The sequence below is a fragment of the Typopeltis vanoorti genome, chromosome 15 (assembly GCF_054136105.1).
Source record: "Typopeltis vanoorti isolate ZY-2024b chromosome 15, IOZ_Tvanoo_1.0, whole genome shotgun sequence".
Classification (NCBI taxonomy): domain Eukaryota; kingdom Metazoa; phylum Arthropoda; class Arachnida; order Uropygi; family Thelyphonidae; genus Typopeltis; species Typopeltis vanoorti.
In genome coordinates, this window is record NC_143563.1 from 48,453,414 (window position 1) to 48,474,263 (window position 20,850).

Below are 20,850 nucleotides of genomic sequence, written 5' to 3' on the forward strand. Positions count from 1 at the left end.
TCTGTTATTCATTATCTATATGGATCACATTATGAAGGAATGTGGTATTAAACCTGATATCAAAATTGGAGATGTTAATGTCAGCTCTTTGCTTTATGCGGATTATGTTATACTTCTAAATAAATCCACTACAAGTGTGCAAGATTCTCTGACTAAATTGAATAGCTGTTGTAATAGATATGGTATGAAGGTCAGCAATAAAAAGACAAAGACAATGAAAATAGGCAGAATTATTGAAAATGTCAACTGTGTTGTGAATGGAGAACCTGTGAAACAAGTAAAACATTTCAGCTACTTAGGCACAATTTTTACTGAAGATGGTAAATTAAATATAGAAATAGACAACAGAATCAGCAAAGCTGGTATCGTGGGAAGTCAATTGAATAAATTCATATGGAATAAGAAAGAAATTAGTCGGAACACTAAATTAGCTGTATACAAGACTGTGTTCAAACCAATTTTAACTTATGGATCTGAGAGCTGGGTCAGAAGTAAAACACTTGACCAAAGACTAGAGACCGCAGATATGAGAGTCCTGAGAAAGATTAGAGGCATGAACAGATGGCATCAATGGCAATATCATATTAAAAATGAGGATATTAGGAAAGAACTTGACATTGTCAGCATCCAGGAATGCATTAGCAGAGCTAATCTCAGATGGTATGGTCACTTAAATAGAATGGGAGAGGAAAGATTAGCAAAACAAGTGTTCTCTGCCAGGTTGGCAGGAAAACGACCCAGAGGAAGACCAAGATATAGGTGGATTGATACGGTACAAAGTGCCTTAGACGATAGAAATATAAGATCTGATAATGTTGGAGTCTTGACAAGTAACAGACTGATTTGGAGGAAAATTGTAGATAGGAAGTTAGTAATGATGTAATTTTTTCATGTAGTACTGTCATATCCTGTACACCCCTTGAGGGTACATGGCAGGAATTTGATGATGATGATAAAAAATATCAAATTTCAAAAAGGAATTTAAAGGAACACACTCTAAGTAAAATTAACAAAAAATGCCATATTACACATATGAATGGAAAATAAAAACATGACAACAAATATATAAAACAGCAAAACATAAACAAAAAATATTACCCATAACAACAATCACTTATAAAAGAAAGAAAGAAAATTACAACAAAGATTACAATATCTTTGTGTGTGCATAAATGAAAAATGTTGACTAGAGAAGCAAGACAAGAACCAACGGAAGAAATATTAGCAATATCAAGGGAATTCCTGAATAATAAAAATAAAAAAAAATCAGAAAGAAGAAATCAACAATGGCATTTAACAACCACAAAAATAAATAGAAGAGTATGCAGATTGTAACACCATGACAATAAGTTACTTATAAATCCAAATGAATAAAGATAATTTTTTTAACTCTTATTTTCATATAATTTATTACAGTAATTTGCAGATTGTTGAAAATGCAAAGTATAGTTAAAAATAAACAAACAGAAATACTTTTGATAAACAGAACCATCAGTGTAAACAAACACTGACACAATGATTGAAAAACCACACAAATAATAAAAAGAAAAAAAAATACAAACTGTAACTAACTTCAAATAAACCAAACACCGACTTTCACAAAGAACTTAGACTAAACAACATAAAACAAATAGATAATGCTATGGTAAATCGAAACATTCATACCAATGTAAAAAAATTTAAATACTTTAAATATTATCTATTTATGTACATTTATTAACTACAGAATTAGTGAGGTAGCTTAACACAGTCAATTCATAAATTTATTATTAATATTAATAGACAGTGGATGATTTTTAAGGCATACAAAAGGGGAATAGTGTGGCAGAAAGCTTCTCGGTTATAGGAAACAAATGTAATATATTTAAAATGTAAGCTGATTGTTAATGTCTTCACTGTTAAACAAAGGGGGTGCCTGTGCAGTCTTCTGGAAACAGGGCTGCACAGCGCCTTCACAGTGCTAGTGTTGGAAGAAAGATCCTTAGAGGTTCAATTCTAGATGCTGACTAGAGGAAATAATAAGCCTTTCTGTGCTAGTTCCCAAGTTAGTCAATCTCTGACATGGACAAGTATAGTCCCCACCCAAAACAAGTTTTTAATTCTACATCTAAAAACTGATCACAGAACTCCCATTACTGCAGACATATGCGTATTTAGGGAGGGCTATAAGAAAGCTTTAGTGGTTTGTCACACTCTTTTCCTTTTTTCAGACAGCTTTGATTCATGGATAACTTGGGCTCATTATCAGTGACAGCTTGTAGGATTGAGACTGCTGCCCACCTGTCTTCAGAAAGTTAGAGTTACAGGAGCTCAATCTATTCTTTTTGGGAGTAAGTTGAGCTTCCATATAAAATAAAAGAGTGTTGGAGAATCAATTTTATTTACTTTAATTTTTGTTAGAGAAATTAATAATAGTGCACCTTTTCAAAATTTATATTTTGCATTAATTTTCTTTGGACAGCTTTTTAATTTTAAAAATTTTCTATCTTCACTAAAGCAACTTTTTACTGATCTCTCCCCCTACTTATCAGGAAGATCAGTACCTTTCAAATACACAGAATACCACTTCATCTTCTGTTTGCTTTGGGTTAGCTAGCTCTATACAGCCACAAAACATTTAAAACAGACAGTCAATCTATATTGCAGCACAGATTTCAAATACAAATTAATAAGCTTTATTATTTAATCAAAAACACACACACACACACACACACACACACACACACACACACACACACACACACACACACACACACACACACACACACACACACATTTCTGACTGGCTAAAAAACCTTACTTTGTCCGAACAGAAATTGACAGAGTTCCAAAATCTGCTATTCCCTCACTATTTGTTTTTATTGGAGAAAGTCCTGGTGTTACCTTTAGGAGATAAGGATAATTCTTTTTTAATCCAAAATACTGCTTTAATTTAAAATATGAATACAATAAAATCATGGTTAATTCAAAAGTTGGATCATTCAATATATTATACTCCATATATCAGATATATCAATCTTGCTGAGCAGGAAGACTTGATCTAAATTCAAACCATCCTGTTTTGGATAAGCCTTCCTGCTCAGCAAGATACAGATGATGTTTTAGTTCTCAAATTAACATTTCTTAGGTACATTTTGCTAACCCATTACATTTGATTTTGTCAATGATTATAAAAAGTGGAACTTTTATATTTTTGGTATTAGGGATTGATGCTAAAATCTGTCAAGTAATCTCAATTTTGGTCTAAATCCCACCATTTTTAGGTAGAATTAGACAAAACAATTCAAAATGATACAAAATTTATGTGACCATCATAATCACTAAATTCCTGAACTGTACCTTCAAGAGGTTACAAGATACTACAATAGTACACCTCCTGAAGGTACATATCAGGAAGACAGGGCAAGAAGGTAAAAATACAGATGACTGGAATAGAATTTTCATAGTATCCATCTATAAAAAAAAAAAGGAAATAAGAAAAATTGAGGAAGAAAAACCAAGCAAAGAACAAGCTCATTTCAGGCCAAATAGGGGTTGCTGATGAACAAATTTTCAATTTATGATAAATAGTTGGGAAACCAAGGGAGTGTATCTAAAGTTTAAATATATATATATATATATATATATATATATACACAGCACAGTATATATATTTAAGTTATTTAATATTTATTTAAGTATAAATATCTTAAATATATGATATATTTAAGATATTTATAATTTTACTTTTGTAGATATGGAAACCTTGACATTGTTTGCATTCAAGAATGTGTGAGCAGGGCTAATTTAAGGTGGCATGATCACTTAAATAGAATGGGAGAGGCAAGGCTAGCAAAACAGGTGTTTGATGGCAGGAAAAGGTCTAGGTGGACTGATTCAGTCAGAAGTGTCTAAGAAGAACGAAATATTGGATATGACAATATTGGATGACAAGTAATAGACTAATTTAAAGGAAAAGTAATAATAAATTTAGTTTAATCCTTTATCCAAGTGTAAGCAAACAAAGTTTGCACCTGAAGTATCTTCTGAGGCAACTTGTGATAAAGGTGGTGGACCAAGCTCTTATCACTACTTGTCTTAGTAGTGATGATATCTCCCATAATGCAAAGCACATCTCCTTATGGACATGTATAATACTATGCATTAAGGGAAGGGCCACTAACCAGACTGGTTTCAACCTTTATTGAAGTCTCGTCAGTGGGAGCCAGACCCAGAGGTGCTGATACTAAGATGGAAGCAATGGAGAAGTCATATTTACCTATACGAGTTGCCAAAAGGTATCTCACCTTATTATTAAATTACTCTGGATTTAGAGAAAGATGGAAGTTTTTTTTTTTTTCCCCACTTGGTTAGACTATAATATTGCTTCTACCTTAGTATCACCACCTCTGGGTCTAGCTCCCATTGACGAGACCTCAATAAAGGTCTCGTCAGTGGGAGCTCTCGCTGAAACTGGTCTGGGTAGTGGTCCTTCTCTTAATGCATAGCATTATACATGTCTGCAAGGAGATGTGCTTTGCATTATGGGAAATACTAAGACAAGTAGTGATGAGAGCTTGGTCCACCTTTACCATGAGTTGCCTCAATCCTGAAGATACTTCAGGTGCAAAATATTGGATGGATTATGCAATATTACACTTGGATGGATTATGCAATATTATAGTCTTGGAAGGATTAAACAAAATTTATTATAGTCTAACCAAGTGGGAAAAAATAATTAAAGGAAAAGTGTTGATAGGAGATTATTAATAATGTAAACTTAATCATGTAGTGTTCCAACAGTAGCCTGAACACCCCCCTTCCCTTTAGGGTATATATCAGGAAAATTATAATGATGTTGTTGAGATATGGAAAGGCATATAACAAGTGAAGAGAAAGCTGTGCAAAATGCTACAATGATACAGTGTAAATGGGACATTATACTGAGAAATACATCATCATATTTAAGTGTGAATTAGCAATTAGAATAATGTGATAAAATCCATCTGTTTTCTTACATATGATTTTGATGTGAAATCAGGTATAAGGAAAGGGTGCATACTATTATAGAAAGTGGCATTAAACCTGATATCAAAACTTGGATGTGTTAATCTGAGCACTTTATGCAAATAGTGTTAAATGAATCCAGTGTAAATCTGAAGAATTCCTTAACTAAACTGAAAATCCATACTGCTGTAACAAATTTGGGATCAAAATGAAATTATAAAGAATATGAAAATGGGGAGAACATTGACAAAAACTCATTACCTACATCTTGAATGTACAATCTATAAAACATCTTTTTGAGCATCATTTTTAGTGAAGATGGCAAATTAAATATGGAAATAGGCAATAGAAAAGCAAAGCTAATATGGAGGTGGGGGCCAATTAGAAATGTATGTGGAAGAGAGAAATTAGTCAAATAATGAAAGTAGGATTAGAAATAAAACAGTTGATCCAAGACTGGAGATCACATATATGATAGTTAAGAGATAAATTAGGAGAGTAAACAGATGGCATTAGAAGTATCAGAATCATATTAAAAACTATGATATTAGAATTTATATCTCTTGCATAGCCTCTTTTTCGCATTGCAATTCCTGTTTAATACTGTTTGTCATATTCTATGAACATCAGCATTAAAAAGACAAAGACAATGAAAATAGGCAGAAACATTGAAAATATCAACTGCATTGTGAATAGAGGACCTATAGAACAAGTAAAACATTTCAGCTACTTAGGCACAATATTTAGTGAAGATGGTAAGTTAAATATGGAAATAAACAACAGAATCAACAAAGCTGGAATGGTAGGAAGTCAACTGAATAAATTTATATGGAATAAGAGAGAAATTAGCCAAAACACTAAATTAGCTATATACAAGACAGTGTTTAAACCAATTTTAACTTATGCATATGAGAGCTGGGTTAGAAGTAAAACACTTGACCAAAGACTAGACACCGCAGATATGCGAGTCCTGAGAAAGATTAGGGGAATGAACAGATGGTATCAATGGCAATATCATATTAAAAACGAGGATATTAGGAAAGAACTTGATTTTATCAGCATCCTGGAATGCAGTAGCAGAGCTAATCTCAGGTGGTATGGTCACTTAAGTAGAATGGGAGAGGAAAGATTAGCAAAACAAGTGTTCTCTGCCAGGTTGGCAGGAAAAAGATTCAGAGTAAGACCAAGATATAGGTGGATTGATACAATAAAAAGCGCCTTAAAAGTTAGAAATATAAGACCTGATAATATTGGAGTCTTGACATTTAACAGACTGATTTGGAAGAAAATTGTAGATAGGAAGTTGGTAATGATATAAATTTTTCATGTAGTACTATCATATCCTGCACACTCTTTGAGGATATATATCAGGAATTTGATAGTAGTACATGAAAAATTTATATCAATAGGAAGTTAGTAACGATGTAAACTTTTCATGTACTACTATCCTGTATAGCCCTTGAAGACACATACCATGAATTTGATCATGATACTCACATAACTATGTCATGATGCAAAAGATATCCATCATATGATGGGATATATATATATATATATGCATGATCTTGCACACAGATACATTGATGCACTGCCTTTGTTATGGAGATATATATATGCATGATCTTGCAAATAGGTATATACATTGATTCATTGCCTTTGTTATGAAGAGTAATGCATCAAGTGTTATTTTTCTAATCTCTCTTATGAGAGGTACTTTGCATCTGTATGTGTGATTTTGATTTTACATTTCAAAACTGGTCCTTTTAAACTTTTAGTGTTTCAAACAAATTTCTCAGAAGACCTGTAAGAAAAAAAAAAGATTATCTGTAAACTGAAATATTTTCAAAAGTGACCAAGAGCTTTTGGAAATACAAATTTAATATGAAAATTGCACTACTTAAAATGATGACCAGCTGTGTGAAGGAGCCAATCAAGCATATTTTAATCATACAAGATAAGAGTGAAAACTTTCAAATTTCTTCATTGTTTCTTAGTGTGTGCCCATGAATGAGTGAGAATCATTGAATTTTTCCTGAAAATGTTTAAAGAACCTTAGGACTGCCAAACCAGGTACAAACCAGTACTGAAATTTGAGCAGCACTTGGTGCCTTTTTAATGTTATTTGCACTTTCTATGAAACACTTCTCAATTGATCCAAGAATGGTCATAGATGTATGAAATTTGTCATCATCTCTAATGAGATGGTATCAAGATCATGTTATATATTCAGGAAACATTCAATGATTCTCACTCATTTGTGGGCACACGCTAAGAAAAAATGAAGATATATGAAAGCTTTCACTCTTATCTTGTATAATTAAAATATGCTTGATTGGCTCCTTCACACAGCTTGTCATCATTTTAAGTAGTGCAATTTTCATATTAAATTTGTATTTCCAAAAGCTCTTGGTCACTTTTGAAAATATTTCAGTTTCAAAGGATAAAACAAGATAACTTTGAAACAACAAGATATTATACTTTGTTATAAAAATTAATGGAAGAAAATCATTCCACCGTACTATGCTAATACAGATTTGCCACAGCCATAACTAATAATAAGCATAGTTGTCAGAAACTATCAAAAATATGGGAGATGCTTCTGATATACTCTAGCTACTTACTACCAACCTAACAATGAAGACCGTACACAGAAGGAATGCTCCCCATAAGACACTGCAAATAGGAGGATGACTACTGATTATTTCTTATGTAGTTTTAGAACATAAACTTAATATATAAAATAATCAAATATTCTTTTTACTTTCCCAGTGATGAGGCATCAATTACCTACATATCATCAGGTAAGTGAATTAGATTTCATAACAATTGCTATTTTTGTTCTTTAAATTGTGTGTGTGTGTGTGTGTGTGTGTGTGTGTGTTTTAAAATTTAATAATTTCCATAATTAGCTTACTCTTGTTATAAGCTAATCATTTTTAACCAATTCCTTAAACACTGACCTCTTTACCATTCTTCAGTGGGGTGAGGATAATTCGATGAATTTAATGTCACCAAAGCATAGTCCTTTCTTATTTTCAGAAATACCATGACTTGCTCTCCCTCACTTTTGACAATATTCTGCTTGCCAATTAGGACCAGTTTTCTTTTCTTAGGTCAGTTCCCACATCTAACCTATCCTGACATAACCACATCAAATCCATAGTCTCTTTAGCCTCCAAAAATCTTCATATTTTTTTGTTCCTAACAGTACTTCTTCCCTGCTTAACTCCTGACCATTCACAAAGCTCAAACCTGCCTAACTTCAGAATACAGTCCTCACATTTGGAGTGGTGCATCTGGGACTTATTTCAGAATGCTTGATTGTGTTCAGAAGCAAGCAAATTTGCTTAACTGGTGACTCATTCCTTCACCAACTCCCTCCAGTTGCTTTCCCATACTCTGTTGCTGCATTATGTCTTTTTTTTATAGGTTTTTCCATGGTGCTACCATCCCTCCACTTTCCTCTAATCATGTATGAACACAAGCAGCAGTTGGTCAACACCCTTATACAGTTCAACTACATCAACTACTCATCAAACCAACTGCTTATCCTCCACTTTCATTTCCAGTACCTCTACTCTTTGGAAAAAGTACCTCTACTCTTCAAAAAACACATAATCAAATTCCTTTCATCCTTCTAGCTCCTTGCTTATACATGTGTATGTGGAGCTAATATATATAAAACAATAGTGAGCAAATTATGCAGATATGTGACTTCAATCGAATTATTCTGGTTTTGTGACCACGTTTTTATTAAAAAAGACTGCAAGTTTCGTTAGACTAACGAAACTTGTCGTGTTTGTTTTTTAGTACTTGTTTAGTTTTAAAAAACGGTCTTTTTTAATAAAAATGTGGCCACAAAAGCGGAATAATTTGATTGAACTTCTTAACCACAGAAACCTCTGCATGATTATTAAATATGTGATTTATTGTAATAATAACAATGCCTTAAACTTACAGACTCATAACAAAATAGGATCAACCACTGTTCACCAAGAAGATATTTGATTACAAAGGCAACCCTGGTTGCCTTTGTAATCAAATTCGCTATAACATGGTTAGAGAACTGCAGTAAACCTTGTATAACACAATATTTTTGAGCTTTTGTGTGGGGAAACCCCTGTCATTATGTTGGATGTGTGATAGCAAAAATGTTTAAAATTATCATACATCCACCATAATGACAGGGTTTTCTCTATACAAAAGCTCAAAAATACTGTGTTATAGGAGGTTTGCTGCAATTGTCTAATCATATTAAAGCGAAACTATGTTATACCAGGGTTGCCTTTGTAATCAAATATTCTCTTGGTGAGCAGTGGTTGATTCAGTTTTGTTATGAGTCAGGAGTTTAAGACACTGTTATTATTACAATAAATCACATATCTGTTCTTTTCTTTTCTGTGAATCTCCACTGTTCACCCACTAGCTAGAGATGCAGAGGGAAAGAATTATTGGGAAGTCATGTTAGGTTCTGTGCTATTGAATTTGTACTTATTTCACATGATTAAAAACTGTAACTTCAAAGTGTGTAGTTCATGAATTTTAAGGGTTTTGTAAGGTTATTTTGGTTTTTATTTTATTATTTATAAATTTTTCTGGGTATGTATGTACACTGCTTGGAAAGAAATCACTAGACACCATAGTGTGAGGAACAAACAGTCATGGCTCAACTTAATAAAATGCAGGACCTCCTTTCTCTGCAATTACTGCAGCATACTTTTTACAAGTGTAAGATAGAAAGAATGGGAATTTTGGACCATTCTTCCTGTAGACATGTAATGGGTCCTGGACTGTTGCGGGACAGACACCCCTTGACCTCACCCAATGCTCCAGTTCTTCCCACAGATATATAGTACAGTTTGAGATACAGTTCAGAGTAGGTATCAGTAATCTACACAAAAAACTACAGTGTACAATTTGAATAATATTCCCATAATACAAAAACGTTAAAACAGTACAAATTCTTACCTTAAGTGCTTCATCACATCCCAACTTAACCTTGATGTTACTTTCTGCACAAGGATTGCCAGCTTCATCACATAACTGCACTACCAAAGGTTTGGGAATTTTACTGTCATGATACAGTGTTATCATCTGGAGAGGAGAGGGAGGAAAAATAAATAAAATTATTTACAGTTATTTGGGGAAATTTTAGAAATTGTAGTGTTTATTCCCACATATTTATAGTTTATGAAAGCATTCATAGTGAAAGTTTCTGGAAAAAGAACTACGTGAAGTAGAAGTGATATAAATAATTTAATAACTAAATATTTACATATTGAGATACACTACCACATACAGACATCTAATCCCAACCTGTTATTTTTAACAGAACTTATCAATCTGAGGCTTTAACCACTACTACACATTATCAAGGAAATGGGTGAGATTTCATAAATATTGCCATTTCTTTCGTTCGTGCGTGTGTGTGTGTGAGAGAGAGAGAGAGAGAGAGGAGGAGGAGGGTCTGGAAAGCTCTGATAAACACCTAGAACAAAAAGATATTAAAACAACTGATATAACATATCAGAAAGAACATATTAATAGCAGAGTTATGAAGGAAAGTTATGTTCTTATATCCTTGTATGCTCTTTCTAGTGTCACAGTTTTATATCACAGTTGCTTTAATATCATTTTTATTCTAGGTGTTTATCAGAACTTTCTAGACTCCCCCTTTGTATGTATCAAGTCAATCTCAGATTTTCAAACTACACTCTGCATGAGTCTGTCCACCACCACTGCAAAACTTGCGATTTTTATCAAATCTGACATTTCACATGTGAGAGAGAGAGAGAGAGAGAGAGAGAGAGAGAGAGAGAGAGAGAGAGAGAGAGAGAAAATGACAAGTCTTGAATCCCATATTGAGCTGCTCTTGCTTAAAATTTCTTTCACTCATTCTGATGCATTTATTTGCTGGTTACTTTCTCTCCAAAATTTAATAACCACTTTTGACTTTTTCATTATTATCTGGGAATCCTATCAATTTTTGACAATCCAAATACTGAAGTCATTTCTCTTCTTCAATTTCACTGATCAAGCTGAAAGAGATGCAAAGATAGTTGCTGTCATCAACGGTCTTTCAGAAATTGTCCATCCTATCATGCAAATACTTGAAATTCATCTCTACTCTTCCAATACCCTTGATCTTTTCACAACTAGCTCTCCTCTTACAGTAACTTAAACTATAATTTCATCCAGCTATTCTATTCTGCAGTATGTCCCTCTCAATCTCATGTCCTTAGGTACTACAATAAAGTTAAATAGAATGACATGCATAGTTTTTACTTCTCAGTTCAATAGGCTAATTAATGCTTTTTCCTCTTCTAATCAAACCATCCGGTTGAATTGAATAAATGAAATAATTGTGATGTTTTTTATTTGCATATACAGCAATGCATGCTTGGCTGCAAAAACGACATGATTTACAAAATTCAGAAGCAAGTCCATAGCACCCACAATTTTCACAGCAACAAATATCTTCTGCTTTGGCTTCAATCGAGGTACCATTTTCTTGTAGAGTTTCTTTCTTTTCCTCAAGAATACTTGTTCCAGATTCCAACATAATGCTAGTTTTAATATCATCTTTGGAATCTTCAGAAACATATGATTTTACATCATCTTGTGCTTCATGAGTATCAGAAGAAATATCTGTATCATCATTGATCATTTCCAATGTACCAAATTCATTCAATTTAAACTTTAAACTACTTCCTGGCAATGTAGCAACACCATCTTTCCAGTCCATAGCTTGAAGAGGATCAAAGTCTGGACTAGTTGGGTCACCTTTTGGATTAAGTAATGCTGAGTTTAACAAGCCTTAAAGTATAAGCCATTAGGAAAAAGAAACCCAGAAACCTCTTAAACGATTCAACGATGACTTCTAAGGCCAGAACAGGCCATGCTAGGCCTAAATCCTTGATACGCATGATGATGATGAATGCCGAGTTTACAGATACAGACTGAGACAAGGTCACCAGGGCAAGAGGAGGCTGCTGATACTGGGACGAAGGACAAGGAAGAAGTGGTGGAGGGGGAGAAACAGGAGGAATTTCAAGTGGTATTACTGGTGTTAAAAGGGGAGGAGTTGATGGAGGCGACTGGTTTCTTGTAGGAGCAACTGCGGTGGTGGTGACAGCAGAAGTTGTAGTAGTAGTAATAGTAGGATTAGCAGTAGTAATGCTAGTTACTGCAGCATTCACAGTAGATGCTACAGGATGAGGATGTTTAGTAACTGCTACAGTTATGGTCGATAAGGGAGGTGATGTAGAGATAGAGGAATGCTGAACTAATAGATGCAGTTGTAAACACAGTGGTAGTAGTTGTAACAATTTTGGTAACTGGTGAAAATCCAAGTTCTGCTGATGAGAATATACTAGGAGAAAGCACTGGAATCACTGTAGTAACAGGAATGGAAGTGACAGATTTGGTGATTGTTGATGGTAAAGTGGCAATTAAAGGCATAAAATTAGCACTTGTTGAGAATGTGGGAACAAGACAAGGGGTAGCAGACAGATGGAGATGAGGAGACAAGATAGAATTAGATGATGCATTTGACACAGGACTCCCAAACCTATCCGAGTGAAGATTTGATGGTGATACTGCCTGTAGTGGTGCAAAAAGTGAGCCACTGGGAAAGCTGGTAAGTGCAGCAATCTGAGTTTTGCAAGAAAGTGGAACTGCTGGCATACGGTCACAATGATTGGCTTTTGTGCTGGACTTCTTGTTGCAGCTTCTAACCTTGGATCTCGTGCAACTGCTAGAGTAGCAATGGATGTTGGCACAGCCTGACCTGTTAATACAGCACTGGTAGTAGGATGTATTTCTCCATTACTGAAAGTCAAGTTAATAACAGCACTTGAAGTCCCTGAACCTGAAATGCTACTCAGTGGTATGCAGGACTGACTTCTTGCAGATGACACCACTGTCTGACTAACCTTTGCATTACTCTCAATAACAAGATTTCTAGTTTCTTGAGAAACACTTGTTAAACATGAATTTAATGAAGTAGTCATCCTGAATTATAGTGAGCAATGTGAAAGATTCATTATTTTTGACTCAACTAGAAATAAATACTTCAGTTGAAAAACTCTTAGAAAGATGTTGATAGTAGCTGACAATGAGGAAAGGCAGTTTCATAGAAGAGAGGTAGCTGGAATGAGGAGAAGTTGGTACAATAATTAAACATAATATAAAATTTAAATACACAACCTACAAAATAGTTTCAAACCATGCAGAAAAATGACTTCTTTCATTTGTCCTATAGAACACTGACATGATCCAATGTCTTTTGTTGACGTGAAACAGCTTCTATCAGATTAGATGAATAATGTAGGATGGTATTCACCAGATGAATGTAAATGATACAATAGATTTTCAATGGTTTATACAGGCTAAAAACGATGATAATTATATAATAAAAGTTAAGCGAAACGGAATTCATTTAATCATTAAGCTGAGGTTTACTACTAAAGTAATACTAATAATACCAGAAACTGTTTAAAATATTATGCAATTAATAATATAGACGGGAATTGATTTTTGTTGCATTACGTAGGAATTTTGATCATATTTGCTGCCTCTTTGAATTTTCTTGTGAAACATTTTTTATCGATGTAGGACATGTTTGTTCTGTCCCAGAGTACATCATGACCAGTAGAAGTTGTGTGAAATGCCAAACGACACTTATGTTCTTTCTTTTTTTGTACGTCCTTTTTGATGTTCGCTCATGCGGATTTCTCCCAATCTCCCCGTCTGGCCTACGTAGCAGATTCCACAGGAACAGTGAATATTGTAAACTTCTGGTTTTTTCATTGGGTGATGTGGAGGTTTTGAAGGATGAAGAGATTTTGATATCTTTTCAAGTGGTAGGAAAGTCACTTTTATGTTGTACTTGTAGAGAAGTTTGGCTAATTTATCTGTGACATTCTTAATATAAGGAAGGGTGACTGCATTCTTGAAGTCTTGTTTATTTAAGTTTCTTGTAGGTGCTGTATTGAGAATTTTCTTAATTAACTTAGTATTGAAACCATTCAGTTATAAGATCTGTATTAAGTAGTGTATTTCTTCTTTCTGCTTTTCTTCTGTACTAGGAATGCTGTATGCTTTATTCCTTAAGGTTTTTATGAGGCCTATTTTGCCTATTTGTGGTGGTGGTGTGAGGTAGCATGAAGGAATCTTCCTGTGTTTGTCAGCTTTCTATAAATGGAAAACAATAATCTGTTTTTTATTTCATTTATTTCTATAAGGATGTCCAGGAAAGGAAGTTTTTTATTTTCTTCTAGTTCCAGAGTAAATTTTATGTTAGGATGTAAGTTATTAAGATAGTCTTTAAATGCAGTCAGTTCTAGTGCTGTTCCTGGCCAAATTATGATGTCAGCCACATAGCGGAGCCAAATGTTTGGTTTGATGTGCCAGTTTTGTAGAGCATTATTGAAGGAAGATTCCTTCATGCTACCTCACACCACCACCACCACCCCAAGCAAAAAATAGGCCTCATAAAAACCTTAAGGAATAAAGCATACAGCATTCCTAGTACAGAAGAAAAGCAGAAAGAAGAAATACAATACTAAACACAGATCCTATAACTGAATGGTTTCAATACTAAGTTAATTAAGAAAATTCTCAATACAGCACCTACAAGAAACTTAAATAAACAAGACTTCAAGAATGCAGTCACCCTTCCTTATATCAAGAATGTCACAGATAAATTAGCCAAACTTCTCTACAAGTACAACATAAAAGTGACCTTCCTACCACTTAAAAAGATATTAAAATCTCTTCATTCTCCGAAAACTCCACATCACCCAATGAAAAAACCAGGAGTTTACAATATTCTACGTAGCAGATTCCACTGTTCCTGTGGAATCTGCTATGTAGGCCAGACGGGGAGATTGGGAGAAATCCGCATGAGCGAACATCAAAAAGGACGTACAAAAAAAGAAAGAACATAAGTCTCGTTTGGCATTTCACACAACTTGTAATGGTCATGATGTACTCTGGGACAGAACACATATGCCCTACATTGATAAAAAATGTTTCACAAGAAAATTCAAAGAGGCAGCAAATATGATCAAAATTCCTACGTAATGCAACAAAAATCAAGGATTGATTTTAAATCAAGGTTGGTCAATGTTTATCAAAAATTTACCCGGTTCAGATTTCGGACAGAGTGAAAGTGAACCACAGAATGCGACATCAAATAGCATTGTTTCCAGCTAACACATATTAACAGTTGTATAGATTTGTTATTCGGTTTTTTAACGAAATTTTTTTGATATTCGTAATACCAACAAATTAACTTGTTTTTTTTTTCATAATTTCTTATAGTTTGTGCTTTACACTGTTAGTTATGATTACCCCTGAAGATGTTAGTCTGACGACTAACAAAACTTGTCGAGTTTGATTTTTAGTACTTTTTTAGTTTTAAAAAAAAAGTCTTTTTTTTAATAAAAATGTGATCACAAAACCGAAATAATTCGAGTGAACATGTAAGAAATTTTTAAACTGAATAAAAGTTGAGGAGCTCTCAGATGTGAGCTGTAGACTAAAATAGACAAACATTATTGAAGAAAAGATAAAACAGTTTGAGAACTGGAACCAAACCTTGGAGATTCATGCAAGCCCTGAAGGAAACACTGATTGATTCAGCCAGAGAGGCATGTGGTGAGGTTGCGTGCAATGATAGAAAAATCAGAACACCATGGTGGACACAGAAAGTCAAAAATGCAGTGAAGGAAAAGAAGAAAGCATATCAAAAGTTCCTGGCAAATAAGTCAGCTTGTGCTCTTAGAGAATAAATACAGAGACAAATGTAAGAAAGCTAAACATTGTGTAAAACTAGCTAAACAAAAATTATTGGAAGACTGGTAAGAACATAGAAAATAAATATCAAGAAGGTGGCAAGATATTCTGGAGGTTGTTGAAAAAGCTCAGAAATTGAGAAATGAGTGTTATAAAAGGAGATGATAAAGGTGAATGAAAACTGGAGAAAAAGATATCCTTGATGTATGGAGTAATTACTTAGAAAAATTACTAAATGAAACAAGCAGTGACAGCACAGTGGTAAAATGCATTCAACAGGCATGCAATCAGGAATACATATGCATAATTGAAGTAGAAAAAGCCATCAAAAGCTTGAAATGTGGAAAGGCAGCTGGAGTAGATGATATTTGACCAGAAATGCTCGAGTATGGAGATATAAAAGTCTTCTACTGCATAGTTCAGAAGGCCTGGACAGAGTGACAAATTTCAGGTGATTGGAGTAGAGCTCTCATAGTACCCATTTACAAAAAAGCGAAATAAAACTGAATTTGAAAATTACAGAGGTATTTCCCACGTGAGTGTTCCTGGTAAGATTTATGCAAGTATACTTGCATAAATCTTACAACACTACATCTTACTTACCTTTTACAACACTCTTTCCTCCATTTCTGAGCTTCTTCAACAACCTCCAGAATATCTTGCCACCTTCTTGATATTTATTTTCTATGTTCTTACCAAAGTCTTCCCATGACTTTTGTTTAGCTAGTTTTACATAGTGTTTAGCTTTCTTACATTTGTCTCTGTATTCTCTAAGAGCACAAGCTGACTTATTTGCCAGGAAGTTTTGATATGCTTTCTTCTTTTCCTTCACTGCCTCTTTAACTTCCTGTGTCCACCATGGAGTTCTGATTTTTCTATCTTTGCAGAAAACTTCACCACATGCCTCTCTGGCTGACTCAATCAGTGTTTTCTTCAGGGCTTGCCACTGACTCTCCAAGGTTTGGTTCCTATTCTCAAACCCTTTCATTTTTTCTTCAATCGTTGTGTATTTTAGTCTACAGTTCACATCTGAGAGTTGCTCAACTTTTATTTGCTTTAAAACTTTCTTACATGTTATTCTTTTCAATATGAAATTCAATTTTATCCTGCTCAGCACTAAATGGTGATCACTTCCAATTTCAAATCCTCTGTACACTCTAGTGTCCTACACCAGTGAGAAAACATCACTATAAACCATAACATAGTTTTTTTCACATGGAGAATTTGTGCACATTTTATAAAAATGTGCACAAATTCTCCACGTGAATTTGTGCACATTTTTATATTGGAACATTGTGTTAGTAATAACCAGTACATGTCCTGAGCAGAAATCCAACAGGTATTTGCCATTATTATTAGCTTTGCTCTTTTCTCCAAATTTTCTCAAAATATTTTTGTATGTCTGACAATCATTTCCTACTCTGCTAATTAGATCTCCAACAAGGATCAACTTTTCCTTTTTCATTGTGTTAGTTGCTTTCTCTAAAGTGTCAAAAAATTCCTCCACTTCTACCTTAGTAGAACCTTCTGTGGGACCATAGGCACAAATAAGTCTCATTGTTCCGTTCCCCATTCTCATTTGCTCACATTACTCTACTTGAGACTGACTGCCATTCAAGGAGATTAGCCTCGTGTTTTTTGTTGAATACTATGGCTACTCCTTCTTTTCCTTGATTGTCATTGCCTGAATATAACATTTTGTATTTATTGCTCAGAAAGATATCACCAGTTTTTGTCTTTTTTTTTCAGTCACCCCTATTTTGTCGATCTGGTACGTATCTAATTCCTCAGCTAGCTCCATTTCTTTGCCATTCGGGCTTCTTATGTTGATAGTACCAATCTTGAATTCTGGTGATGTTGATTTGGGGTGTGTTTCAGGATTTGTTCTAGTAGCTGACTTTTCGCTGTTCATCATGGTTCTGAGGGAGGCCTTGTTTAACCGGGTGACATTCCAGTAATCATGAGATTTTGTCATGTTGAACCATCATTTTATATTATGGTTTAAGCCAATAAGAATACAATTTGGTCAGCTAAATCCCAAATTGCCAGCCCATCTTCATTCGTTCAGTATCCAGGTAGATACCTAACAGGGTGCACCATGAGAAGGTCAGGATTGAACATTAGGTCAGAAGCCCTGGTTGGTTCTCAGCATTCCTTTAAAGGCTATGTGGAGGTCTCTACTCAGTTATACAGCTTTGACCCTTAAGCAACCCGTTTTATAGTTCTATGATAAATTTTATTGCAGAATTTTGGTGGTGTGCTAAAAAGATATTGAAGTGGCCAAACAGTGACCATGTTCACTTAAGTATAGCCCAGGCTAGAGAAATCCAGTACCACCAATCTATCCTATTCAACTGGCATCTACCAGACTTCAGAGATCCAGTCTCCAGAAATCCAGCACCACCAATCTACCTATTCAACTGGCATCTACCATATAGCATGGAAACAAGCTCAGATAGCTCATCTCAAAGAAAAGTGATAAAACTCAACCAACTAACTGCTGTCCAATTGCTCTCACTTCTGTTGTCTCTGAAATTATGGAGAAGGTCATCAACAACCAACTCTTGAACTATGTAGAGACATACCAATTAATCAGTAATTAGCAGTACGGATTCCACCACTCGCAAATTACAACTGATTTTCTAGCTTTCACCACCCACCCACCTCTGGATTCAAGCCATGGAAAATTTCTGAGAAACTCATGTGGTTATCCTCAACATTTCAAAAGCATTTGATCGGGGTTGGGACCCACTTTGCAAACTGTCATTCTATGTCCTGCCTGCCACGCTCTGCACTGAATTACCAACTTTCTCACTAGATGCTCACTATGTGTCATGGTGGAGAATTTCCTCTCCTCAGATTTTCCCGCCAATGCAAGAGTAGCTCAGTATACCATACTTTCACCCACTCTCTTCCTCTTATATATAAATGACTTGCTCTCATAGATTTTCAATCCTATTCATAGCTTTGCCGATGACAGTACACTGCATTCCTCCTTTTCATTTGACAAACCTTGTAGTGCTCAATTATTAGAATCCTCAAGATCTACCACAAAACCAATGGCCTGAACTCCGTTTTCCTAGCTATGCTGCTTGGAAAGTAGTCAATGGACACCCCAATGGTCAAGGTGCATTGTGCCTTTAATGAGTTGTCTCTTTCTTTTAATGGGTCCTCCACATTCCAAGAATGTGGAGGACCCATCTGAACCTTCATAGCAACCACAAAAAAAAATCTCAATACAAGAAGACTTGGTGATTTTTTTTTTTTTTTTTTTTTTTTTTTGGAACATTCAATAGCAACCTGAACTGTACAATTCCGGAAGAATCTTAGTACATGAGGACTTTAGCAGAGTTTATTGTAGTTTTCATTTATTTATTTTAATATTTTTTTTATCACTAGAGGTCAGGCTAAGAAAAAATTAGTTAATAACATAGATTTAATTTACATTTATAGAGTGCAACAGCATGTAGCTTGATTCCTATACACATGTATCTTTCTTATGATGACCTCGATACAAGGGTCGAAACATCAAATGTTATTTTATTAATAATTAGTAAAATAATCATTTCAACACATGTTTTGTGTCACTAAATTCTTAAATATGGAAGTTTAAAGAATTGTGTTTGTAGCCAGTATAAATTGGAGGAATATCATGCTCCCAAGTCAGTGCAACTTTGTCTAGGTGTGAAATGGCTGCAAGAAGGAAACTGACAGAGTTTGAAAGAGGCGTTGTGATAGGATTCCATGTTGCAGGCCTATCTGTTCAGCATATTTGGGCAATCCCAGATCAACAATCAGTGATACCATACTGAGATGATGGAAGCACAGGGAGTCAACTGCAAGTACCACCCACAGTGAATGATCCACCACACTCAATGAATGTGACTGTGAAGTGCGATTAAACATAATATATAAAAATCTCCATTTGTCAGCCACATTACCTGAACTGACATGCAGCATCATCTTCAGTGGTCAAAGAGCATATATACAGTGGGACATGGAAGCTTGGAAAGCTTTGTTATGGGTTGACAAATCATGCTATATTCTCTACCGAGCCAATGGATGGGTGTGAGTGTGGTGGATGCCCAGTGAAAATCACTTACCAGAGTGCAAAATTCCAACTATGAAATTTGGAGATAGTGTAATGGTATTATCCTGTTTTTTCTGGTTTGGCCTCACACCTCTGTTTGTGGTATCATGAACATTGAACTCAGAGAGGTATTTGAACATTCTGGAAAATGCAATGCTACCTACTTTGTGGCATTTCTACAGAACTGACCATTGTCTCTTTCAGCAAGACAATGCACCATGTCATAATGCTGCTCTGTAACAGTGTGATTTGTGGACACAAATGTCACCACACTTAACTGTCCTCCATGGAACTCTGATCTCAACCTCCCTGGACCTTTGGGATGAACTGGAGCATTGTATGAGGTTAAGGGATGCCCATCCCACAACAATCCAGGACCTCATTACATGCCTATAGGAAGAATGATCCAAAATTCCCAATGATTGCTATCATATGCTTGTGGAAAGTATGCTCTGTAGGATTGCTGCAGTCATTGCAGTGAAGGAGGGTCCTACATCTTATTAAAGTGGGAGACATGGCTGTTTGTTCTTCACATTTGTTCATTGACTTCTTTCCAAGCAGTGTATATCCCAATGGGGCAAAGAGAACCACGTGGACTTAGTGCTACCAAAACTCAGTCCTGTTTGATCTCTCACAAGAAAGAGCTCACATTCTCAATCTCTTCAATGCACAGAAGGACAAGGAGAAGGTGTCTACCCGAGGACATGATGGAGGGATTAGCAATTAATTCCTAGCAATCTGATGGAAGATTGTAGTGGTTGTGTCAATGGGATATCTCCCCGATATCATCGGATTGTTTCCAGGACGAGACCAGGCGCACGGATGCGAGTCCCGCCCCCGATAAAGACAAAGTGACTGACCAGCAAGGAGAGAAACAGCCGTCGTTGCAGGAAGTTTGAAGAAAGGATATCATCTGCAACCCCAATCCTAGCTTAGAGCATCGTAATTATGTATGGAGTATCCACACGACTTTT

The 20,850-nt window shown here is 35.1% G+C and overlaps 1 protein-coding gene across 2 annotated transcripts in view; it reads right to left on the reverse strand.

The window, feature by feature from the left end:
• The window catches only part of LOC150098746 (structural maintenance of chromosomes flexible hinge domain-containing protein 1-like), a 733,568-nt gene that overhangs the window by 218,766 nt on the left and 493,952 nt on the right, over window positions 1–20,850 (reverse strand). For both annotated transcript variants that reach the window (XM_090405871.1, XM_090405872.1), the window contains exons 31-32: window positions 9,955–10,080; window positions 2,801–2,883 (exon numbers count right to left, since the gene is read on the reverse strand). In XM_090405871.1, coding sequence (XP_090261997.1) covers window positions 2,801–2,883; window positions 9,955–10,080 — 209 coding nt within the window. The remainder of the gene's footprint in view (window positions 1–2,800; window positions 2,884–9,954; window positions 10,081–20,850) is intronic.